A 10600-nucleotide genomic window follows, 5' to 3' on the forward strand; every position below is an offset into this window, starting at 1 on the left:
AGGAGGGCAAGAAGAAGGCAGAAAGTGAAGCTGCTCAGAAGAACAAGGAAAGAGAAGAGGAGAAGGTCACGGTGAGTTAGTGAGGCCCACCTCACTGTAAACTCCAGGAGCAAGAGCTGAGACACAGGTAATGGCTGACCAAAGGAAGGAGCTCACCACCCTCTGTTGTTGAAGTACGACACAACTCTGATCATGGCCTTGAGTACTTGGCCTCTGGGAGCACAGTGTGTGCTGGCACAGGAATGTGTGTGTACTTCCTCACTCTTCTGAAGAGTGTTAGGGGGCTGGAGGTCTTCAGAAGTGGGCAGAGGAGAGAATCAGATTGCCACTGGTTCTGACTAAAGTGGCAATAAAATGGCAATAATTACTCCTCTGTCCTCTGCACTACAGGAATTGGAAAAGCCCAAGCGTGACCCTTTGCATGGCTTACGGGTGCATGCGTGGGTTTTGGTCCTGTCTGGGAAGCGGGAGGTTCCCGAGACCTTCTTCATCAACCCCTTCACAGGAAACAGCCACAGCACCATGGATGAGCACTTCCTTGGGATCGAGGGCGTCTGGAACCACAGGAACTACTGGGTGAACATGCAGGACTGCTGGAATGGCTGCAAGGTAACGAGCCCTTCAGCACCCTGTGCCTGGGAGGGACAGTTGGGTTGACCCGAGTCCTGGGGAAGTCCAAGATCGGTGGTGATCTCCCAGTTTCCACTTAAGCATTCCCTTTGTTGGCTCTGGTCATGCTGCTCTGATTACACAGACTCTGGAACTACTCCAGGACATCTCAGACCCTGAGCTAGCCAATATACCTATTAAACCCCCACAGGGTGAGAATACCAGTTTTTAAGGCCGGCTGGCCACTCATTCTCTCAAAAACCAGCTTTTTAGGCAGTGGATGTTTTGAGCCTGTCAGGCATGGCTCAAGGCAGGGAGGATCTTGGTTAGGCTCTTCCCACAGCTCAGCTACACCCCAGCTGATATAAAGTCTGGGGGGCGAGGGTCTGAGTTAGAGCAGCTTCACGCCCATGTGAATGACCATGTGTGCCCTGAGGAAGGAGGCAGAAGGATTTCCTGCAACTTCCTCTCATCTGGGGCATAGGCACCATGAGGAAAGGGCTCTGCAGCCCTCTGACACCCAGCCAGGTCCAGAGTGCTGCAGACATGCAGGGGCAGTGTTCTGTTTAACATCAGGCCCTTGAGGCTGCCCTGTAGTTAAGTGGGTTTCTTCTGCATGGCCTAGGATCTCATCTTTGACTTGGGTGACGCTGCCCGCTGGGAAATTATGCTTTCGGGGAGCAACAAGCCTCTTCAGCTGCTCCCGGATGCTGAGGATGAAAAGGAGTTACCTGACGAGGATGGGGATGATACAGTGAGTGACCCAAATGATGGCTCTCGTGCAGCAGGGATGCTGTATCAAACTGGTGCGTTTGTAGACCCGCACGCGTCTGCCTGCCTGCTGCCCTCTCCAGATCAGCTCACTATCGGTCTAGCTAGGTTTTGGTTGGCACTTTAGATTCCTTCTCAATCTTGAATAGTACTTTCTGATGCTTTTTGAAGCAGAACCCCAAGCGGTACTTCTGGTGTATTCATTGGCTAGGGATGTCTGTAGGCCTCCAGTGCATTGACCTTTGGCATAAATAATTAAAAAAAAAAAAAAATCCAAACTGAAATTTTTCTGGATGCTCCTTCTCTACTGGTCAGTGGAGTTGCCAATTGGATGTAGAAATAATGGATGTACTCTAATATACCAAAAAATCCTGTGTACTGGAAGCAAGAAATAGTGTGTTGTCCTGGTGGGAGAACACAGCATGATAAAGCAGGCATTGCACAGCGCAGTGGGACGGAGGAATGCCAATAACAGCATGTTACCTCCTGTTATCTGCTCTCCTCAGCCTGTGCCCGTAACCGGGGAGCAAAGTGCCTTTCATGGTCTCCATAAAACATGCTGGTCATTAGTTGACGGTTGTCACGTTCACCCCCTATCCAGCCCGAGCATTAGCCAGAAGATTGTTTCGTTAGGCTTGAGTAGGGTTGTGCTAGCGAGAGTGCGGGGACGCAACAAAGCTCTCCTTCCACGTAAACTGCAGTGTGCTGCTTGCTGTCCTTGGGCTGCGTGTGACCTGTAACTGTGCCACCGTCTTCCCCAGGACTAGCGCAGCTTGGCGTGAGCGAGCTCTGATCACCACACCGCGTTCTTTAGAACCAAAATGCCTCCTGGCACAGTAAGAGAAGCTGCCAAAAATGCAAATCTCTGCTTCTGTTTCATCAGGAAAAGGAGGAGGAAGACATGAGTCCTGACATGCCACCATCATGGGTAGCCCCAGTTCAGGTATCTCCCAGAGGTACATATTCTTCCTTTGCCTTTTGCTTGCCCCCCAGCTAACCTTTCAGTGGATTTGGGACATTTGTTTATCTCGCTCAAGAGTTCTCCCTTCAGGATGGATGGGGTACAGCAGTGAAGCGCAGGGGATGAAGGCAGCAACACCTACTGGTTTGAATGGCTGCCCTCAGTGCACTGCCTCATCCTGGGTGGGAACACCCCCTGCAGACAGACAGACAGGCAGGCAGGCAGGCAGGCAGACAGACTCCCTCTCTCTGTTTTCCTGCTAGCTGAATGATTTTGCCTGGGATAGACTTTCTGTTACTGCTATGCACAAGGTACTGCCCCTGCATTATCAAATACCTGCTTTGGGGGAGAAAAGACTTACTATACTGTTATAACACTAAAGCACAACAGGCAGGGTCTGAGCAGCTTTACTGGCAGCTGAACGCCATCAATAAATGTGTGGTCTCCCTTAGACCATGGTTTTCTCCCTCTTGAATTCTTTTTCCCTGGGCTGAGTAAAAGGCAGTAAATTTCTGGCACCTCTCTTGCCCACTGCAGAGTTTGAGACCCGCTGTTGCCAGGGAAGGAAGGTGATCCTGTACAAGAAAGCAAAACTGGAGAAGTGGGCACCGTACCTGAATGGAAATGGGCTGGTGAAACGCCTCACCATCTACGCAGACTTAGACTGTAAGAGGGATGAGTGAGCATGTTCGACGCACCGGGCAAATACAGCCTGGGGTGTGCTGGTGGGAAGGGGGAGGCTGTCCCCTTTCTGCCAGAGTCTCTCTTCTGCTTTCTTATCCTTCTGTCACGTTTGTGGGGGACTTATCTACCACATCTTCAAATGCTTCCTCACGCTCACTGTCAAGCTCCAGAACTTTCCAGCATTGCTAGGGGTTCCTGCAAGAGTTTGAATCTGTTTACACCCCAGTGGTGAGGCTGTTCAGTGTCGCAGGCCAGGTCCTTGGGTTTTCAGTCTTCAGAGAAGTGGAAGGCTGGTTTGATTTGACCCGATAGTGTCACTGTTCCCAGTGGTGTCGGCAGGAACCATAAATGGGCAGCTACGGCCTGTGGATATTACTGTACTCCAAAGCATTATTCTCCAACAGCTGGCCCAAGGAACCAAGCAGATACCTAACTGGACATCCAGTGTCCTGTTCTCAGCCCTCCTGGACAGTGTGATGCCCCTATCTCCTTTCCCTTTGCTCCTGACACTATCATTAAGTATTTGGGGTGGAATTTCTCTTGCCTAACCATAGCCATCCACCATGCCACCTTCTCCCCTTGAGCTCATTACTTATTTCTTGTTGATGTAGAGGAATAAACCCTCTTAAAGTGTAACTCATCTACTCAAACGTAGATTAGGGTTCATCTACAAAATGCCCCTGTGCACAGGGCTAATCCCAGTGACTGTACGGCATCTGCTCTGGCTGTATTGGGAGCACAGGGTGCTTGCACAGATGCCAGGGGCTCACCAGACGAATCTTACCACCTCCGACAGAGTGAGGTTGTGAAATGGTTTGTCTCCTGCCAGGTACTGAAGTAGTGGAGGTGAGGGAGTGGTTCAAAAACCGAGAAGATATGTTGGATATGAGAGAGGTGAATAAACAAACGCAGCTGACCACTGACTACTTCAGCCCAGGACACCTCCTCGGCCTTAAAGGTATTCCAGCTCATCTGGGCAGCCGCTGCAGCTGAGGGGACTTCATGTGGATCCCTTCTAGGACTGGCAAAAGCCCAAAGTTGGGGGGATGGCAAACTCGTGGGATGAATTGCCTGGATAAATAATGTGGTCTCCAGTGGAGAGTAGAGAATTGGGTTGTTGGCTTCCAGTCCTGGACAGTGCTCCCCCCAAGCGTAACAGAAGAAAAATACATACCTGTCATGTATATAGGGTGATATAATTACCAGTAGAGGTGATAGAAGTAGAAACTTTCTCCTTAGGATTATGTTTGGTCTCTCAGTGTTGTGCAGCTGGGGGAGTGCATGGGATCTGTTGCTAAAGCAGCATTTCACCCCAGGAGGCTGTGCCCATTCCTGGTTTGGGAAGAGCAGGGTCCAGGCTCCACTCAGTACTGCCTTGCTGAGTAAGGAAGGCAGTGGTCCTGCAAAGCTGTCCTGCCGTCCTTAGGCCATGCCACGTTGGTAGGCAGCAGTGAGGAGATAACATTCCTTTCTGACACTCTTGTGTGCATTTGATTTATTGGCAGCTGAAGAAAATGAGTCTTCCTCTGGACACACTTGTGTTCACCATGTTACAGCTGCTAACTCTGAAAGCGTGTGCAACCTCTCTTGCATCCTTAGCTCACACCTATACGTCACTGGAACCAGAGACTGAACATACGATGGAGTTTTACGAGGCGCAAGCCGATGGCCTCCAGAAACGTGTTGAAAATGCTAACGAGATGACGGAGTACTTCATGGGGCGGGATGACTTCCTGCATATCCGGCACGTGGAGTTTGGCAAAAGAGGAAAGCAGATACACTTGGCTGGCACCAGAACTGACATTAACTCCCGGCCCATAGTGGTACGGCCAAGGCAGGAACAGAAAAATATCCGTCACTGTGATATTTATACTATGCAAAACATACTGCCTAGGGCTTTAGGTTCATTTTCAGGGGTCGCAGCCAAGGGAAACTCCAGACGAGGTGTCCAAGCCATGTTCAGCTGCTGTGTCTCACAGTTGTGTGCCTGCCAGAGAGCTGCAGTGTGACCAGTTGTCACAAACTGCACTGAGCAGCTAGAATGAAACTGGGAGACTAAGACTTGGAAAGGGTGTGTCAGAAGAAAGAAAAAAAGCTTGACTATGATTTTGGGATGAAATTTTCACAAGGCTCAAAACTAGTCAAATGATTTCATGTTCTAACCCCAAACTAATAACATTTTAGGGTCCTGATGAAGTACCCCATCACTCTGATTTTTTATAAGCAGGTCACCTACCTCTTCCTCTAGTCAGGCCTGATTTGGAGAACAGAAGAGGGAGGAAATCCCACGTCTGTCAGTATGGCTCAGGCACTTCACCTGCCAAGACAGAGTCAGGCAGTGGCCTGCCTTTGGATGAGCACTCAACGTGCTCCTTTTTCCTTAAAAAACACTGGGGAATGTGGGAAACTTGTGCTCCAAAATACCTCCCTCCCTGCAATCCCTTCAGGCAGGGGTGCATTCCAAGCTAATTTTGAGCTTGGGGAGCATACTCAGCTCCGCAAAGAGGAGACACTTGTGTTGCTTTAAGCAGCTTTGTGCTTTTGTTCCTCAGGCACAGGGAAGAAGAGTTAGGGCCATGGGCCAAGAGATACCATCGTAGTCCAGGCAGAAAAGCTCAGTTTTTACCTTGGGTTTTTATCCAACTCTGCAAATCTTGCCAGTTTTCTGTGCTGTCTAACCTGCTTCATCTCTTCCTTTTCACCCCTCATTAGCAAATCAAAGAGTGCTTCCACAGAAACCTAGAAAAGCCCGCTGATGAAGATGTAGCAGAGCGTATCTTTCTGATTGCAGAGGAGATGATCCATCTGACATACCACCTGAAGGACAAATACATTACTGCCTCGAAGAAGGATTTCTTCAAAGCGGCAGAAAGGGATAGGAAAGGAAGTGAAGTCATCATGACCCCAGAAATGTGCATCACATACCAGGTATGGAGAAAAACTACTATCGTGAAGTTTTTCTAGATCACAAGACACAAAGGGAAGGTGAAGTGTCAGTGGAACAAGCATGACCTGTTCCCTGCTGCCCCTCTGCTCCATCTGCACACCTCCCGCATGGGCAGCCTCCAGGCTGACAACGGGAATGCCCCTGGAGATGCACTACCATGCTGGAAGTGAGTGGGCACGCAGGACGTAGTGTGGCATGGAAAAGCCGGGCTCCAGCCATGCCTGAGGTCATCTTCCCAGACTTGGTCATCATGCAGTATAGACACAGCCACGGGGATCTTGCAAGATGCTGGTTCAGCAACTGTTTGGCTCAGTCCTGTGACTTCATGGCAGGGAAGCTGAAATTTCCTCTGCTGCTCTCTCTTGAAGAAGAGACTACAGCAGAGGAGCAGACATCCTGGGTTCTAGCTCTAGTCTTGCCATGGGCTTCCTGGGTCACATCGTTGCTTAAATCTCCCAGAGCTTACCCTGCAGACACAGAGCAAGATGCTGAGGCTTAACACATTGCTGATAGATAGCCTTAAATGAAAGATATCCCAGAAAAAGTGGAGCGCTGCCATCAAGCCAAATCCTGTCATTGGGGGCGTGGGAGTCACGCCACTATCACTGATGTGAGTCTGTAACCAGGGGCAGAACTCTGCCAGGAAATCCTGCAGTGACGCTGCAGAATTACACTTAGGAAAATCAGAGAGAGATTGCAAATACAAGATTTTTTAACATTATGCACACTTTTTAAAAGTTTCCACTTCCCATTGGGGAGAATACACAGAATGCAGTTGCTGGAGTGCCACCCTGCAAAACCCATTCCAACCAAAGAAGAGCAGCATCAGCGAAGTGCAAGCCGTGCCGTCTGGCTCACGTTACTGGTGGATTCAAAATCGAAATGAGGTCTAATAAACTGTTGACCATGGGTTAAAAGTTTTGATGGTGGAAATCAGCGTCGCTGTATCGACTATAGCAGAATTGGGCCAATTTCTGTTAGCAGAGCACCTGATCCTGTGCACCCAGAGCGTGCCACTGTCTTTCACTCACTTATCTGCTTCTAGGCAGGGTCCTCTGAGAAAGACCAGAAGCTGCTGTGTCTGTACAAATTGTTGCAGGAGCTAACAGAGGAAGAAAAGCAGCTGCAGCAACAAGTCCGGCAATCAGAAGCAGAGGTAACAGGGAGGTGTCCACACTACTGTCAGAGCTGGTCAGGCATAGAGATGGTTTCAGCTGACTGCTCACCAAAGCATCCTTGGCATAAATCGTGATAAAAATAAAACTCTGGTGTCACAAGGCCAGTCTCCATGCTGCACGATCAAGCTTGCAGCCCAGTCACTGTCCAGTACAGATGTAGCTTTAATATATTTATGGAGAGTCATGCACTTTCCAGCTCCTGCTCTTACTCTTTGTTCTCTGTGAGGAAGGCAGTTTCAGAGAGCAAATGACAGGATATGAATCGAGGCATCTAGAAACGCATCTGCCTTTTGCCTGGGAGCAAGAACAAAAAGAAAGGATGTTGTATGTAATGCTGTGTTTGTTGCTAGGCATTTCCAGGAAGTCCTATCCAAAATTTTGTGGGAGCAACTCTAGAGCAATACTTCATAAAATAACATTGCTCAAACTGCTAATCGCACTGTGACTGGTGTAACGAATCCATGTTCTTAGGAGTCTTTGTAATTACTTCATGATAAATACAACCATTCTAGCAGATGGAGGCAAAGCTGTTGGATATTATTGTTTCTTAAATGTTTTTGTGAGGAAGAGGAACCCTTTAAGGAGCTGGAGAGGGAATGTTCAACTATGCTAGAGCACAATACAAGGCATAATTAAGAGCAAGATTGCAAAAGTGTCGTGTCCCCCCCCCTTTTTTTTTCAGAAATTCAAAGCTGGTGCCCTGTGCCCTCGTGAACTACCTTGCCAAATTTCTCAGTCTTGGTGTATGAATAGACAAAGTATTTGCATTGCTTGGGCTGTGTATCCTGCTAAGACAAACAAATAAGCCAAAGCTATCAGTGCAATTTCAAATGTAGCGGCAAGGCTATGGCTCCAGACAAGCTTTCTTAACAGATAATATCAGTAATTGTGTTCAAGAATTTCATACAGAGCAGCCATCTAACAATAAGACCACTATCAGCTTGGTCTATCAGCAGGATATAAACATATTTGTATAGATCTTCTATATTTACGTTACAGCTCTTGTCTGCAGCATCTGCCCTGTTAGCAGGTCAAGCATGTGAAAGTACTATAATTTTGCAGGAAGGCTGAGAGGTCTGTCTTCTGATTTTTTGGAAGGTGTTGAATATTTTGAAGATCCGTGAGAACGAAGAAACTGCTGTTAAATTGTCTGTTTCAATTTATAATACAGAGAGGAATGAAAAGGGAAGACAACAGTATGAAGCCATGGTAGGTAACTTCATTAATCCCAGTATTTATTACATGTACACAGAGAAATCCAGAGTAAGCTTTTTCTGTCTGAGGAATTATCTCTGAAGAGTTTTTAGTATCATTAAAATATACTGGGCCAAATCCCCAGCAGGTGTAAGTCAGCGCAACTTCAGTTGGCCTCCCTTGAAAATATAATGTGATCGTGCTACGACCCTCTGACTTTCTGAAAAAACTTGCATCACTGAAAAAGATTATTGTTTTATTTTGTTCACTTAATAAAGAAAATCACTAACAAGGATTAGTTGATAATATGGATTATGGGGGGAGTATGACAGTGGATTCCAAGGTGCAGCTTTCTAGCCAGGGCTCATTTTGTGAGGCAAAAATGTACTTCTTTGTGTGATATGAATCCGTTGTTTTCTGCAAAGCCAGTTTTGTCCCAGTATCTCTGTTGAGGAATTAATACCCTAGGAATGTTTTGGACAAATACCGAAAGACTGAAGAACAATTAGTTGCAATTTTTCAAGATCCCAAGATGCTTCTTGTGAATGGTTTTTAGACTGCACTTTCCTGAATAGAGAGGTTATAGAAGGTGATACTAGGTTTTACCTGCCAAACTTCTGGCGTGGAACACAAGCAGGGGCAAAGATGCAAGAACCAGGTGTTTGCCAGCCTACGAGCTGGTATCTCTCAAAATGCCCTGTCCTAATCTTTTTCTGTCCAAATACAAATGCCTTTCGTAGAGCCCTTCTTGCACCTCAGCAGATAAGACGTTTTGTGTAAGAGATGTCTCTACAGTCAAGGAAATGAGGAGAAATGTTAAAAAGAGCAATAGGAAATAAACTACAGAATAAAAACTGCATTGGGAAGGGGTTGGTATGCAAAGCTAATGCAGAGCAGTGGTTTTGTTCAAACTATAGGAAAAAGAAGCAGCATTTCCCCCTTGGAGGGCAGTGGGAGAGTTTTGGCCTTTGCTTTTACTTTGCCTTTATCACAGGGTGTTCGGGGAAAGAGGTGCATGGGACTGTGACTCTTTCTGTCCTTTCCCCTCCAGAAGAAAGCAAGGGAGGGTGAGCTCCTGGGGCAAGAGGAACAGGAGCTGGATTACCTGGCACCTTTTCTTGTTCGAATTGGCCACAGAGAGAAAATGACCAACAGGCAGGCCCTGCGCATCAGAGATGACTGCCTCACTGATTTTAAGCATCGTCTTGTTGATAAAGCCAACATCATCCAGGCTCACTTTGAAAAGGTATTCCCAGCCTTGCTCCAGGATGTGTCTCTAATGGAGTCTCTTCTGTACTGGCAGGAGGGTGACATGCATTGAGACAGCAGGCAAGAAACAAACCTCCTTTGGTTACTTAGAGAGCCATAAATGTGCCCGTTTTTTTTTTTTTTTGTCGTTGGCATGTGAGATCAAAGAACAAAATAGCTCCAGGGTGAAATTTAGTCCCTATCTCAGTCAGTGCTGATTTGGTTCTCCAGTGCTTCTTGACTATAATGAGGAAATGCGTACAGGCTTTGCTGCCTCTTGCTGTTCCACATGTTTGGATTCCCCTTGTTTTCTTGTTCTGTCAGACCTCATCTCAAACTTATTGCCTCCCATGAAAAGAAGCCAGCTCCAATTTGTGGTTTACTTCATCTCCACTCCCTGAACTTTGAGTAGCCCTTTTGCACGCCTTTGCTCCTTGCTCTCCTCTCTATTACCCTGACTTCTGGTTGCTTGCTCCCCCAACAGACAGTGGAAGAGCTGCAGAAGAAGGACCAGTGGTTTCAGAAAAACCAGAATCAGCTCAGCGCAGAGGAGGAGGATGACTTCCTTGCCTGTTACTCTGAAACCACATTCCATATCCACATTCTAGCGCTGAGGCTCAAGAGGTATTTGGAATGACTGTCCGAGTGCAGTGCCCAGAGGAGGTCTGCAAGTCAGCCCCCCAGGAACTCAGCACTATGCTGTAAAATATGTCTTGCTGCAGTTTTCCTCTCATATCCCCCTTCTTGCTTGAGGGGAGGAGGGCTCTGCAGAGGGACCTGGGCAGGCTGGATCCGTGGGCCCAGGCCGATTGCTTGAGGTTCAACAAGGCCAAGGGCTGGGTCCTGCCCTGGGGTCGCAACAACCCCATGCAACGCTACAGGCATGGGGAAGAGTGGCTGGAAAACTGCATGGCGGAAAAGGACCTGGGGGTGTTGGTCGAGAGGCGGCTGAATATGAGCCAGCAGTGTACCCAGGTGGCCAAGAGGGCCAGCAGCATCCTGGCTTGT

General features: G+C 47.9%; 1 protein-coding gene across 1 annotated transcript in view; it reads left to right on the forward strand.

Moving 5' to 3' along the window:
* Nucleotides 1-10600, forward strand: part of DRC7 (dynein regulatory complex subunit 7) — a 14647-nt gene that overhangs the window by 3469 nt on the left and 578 nt on the right. The window contains exons 5-16 of the mRNA XM_035898817.1: nt 1-71; nt 391-609; nt 1235-1363; nt 2264-2336; nt 2879-3007; nt 3855-3983; nt 4625-4848; nt 5738-5953; nt 7018-7128; nt 8249-8359; nt 9396-9590; nt 10077-10216. The exon at nt 1-71 is cut by the window's left edge and continues 73 nt beyond it. Coding sequence (XP_035754710.1) covers nt 1-71; nt 391-609; nt 1235-1363; nt 2264-2336; nt 2879-3007; nt 3855-3983; nt 4625-4848; nt 5738-5953; nt 7018-7128; nt 8249-8359; nt 9396-9590; nt 10077-10216 — 1747 coding nt within the window. The remainder of the gene's footprint in view (nt 72-390; nt 610-1234; nt 1364-2263; nt 2337-2878; nt 3008-3854; nt 3984-4624; nt 4849-5737; nt 5954-7017; nt 7129-8248; nt 8360-9395; nt 9591-10076; nt 10217-10600) is intronic.

This window comes from Egretta garzetta, unplaced genomic scaffold (genome assembly GCF_000687185.1).
Source record: "Egretta garzetta isolate BGI_Z169 unplaced genomic scaffold, ASM68718v1 scaffold27, whole genome shotgun sequence".
Classification (NCBI taxonomy): Eukaryota; Metazoa; Chordata; class Aves; order Pelecaniformes; family Ardeidae; genus Egretta; species Egretta garzetta.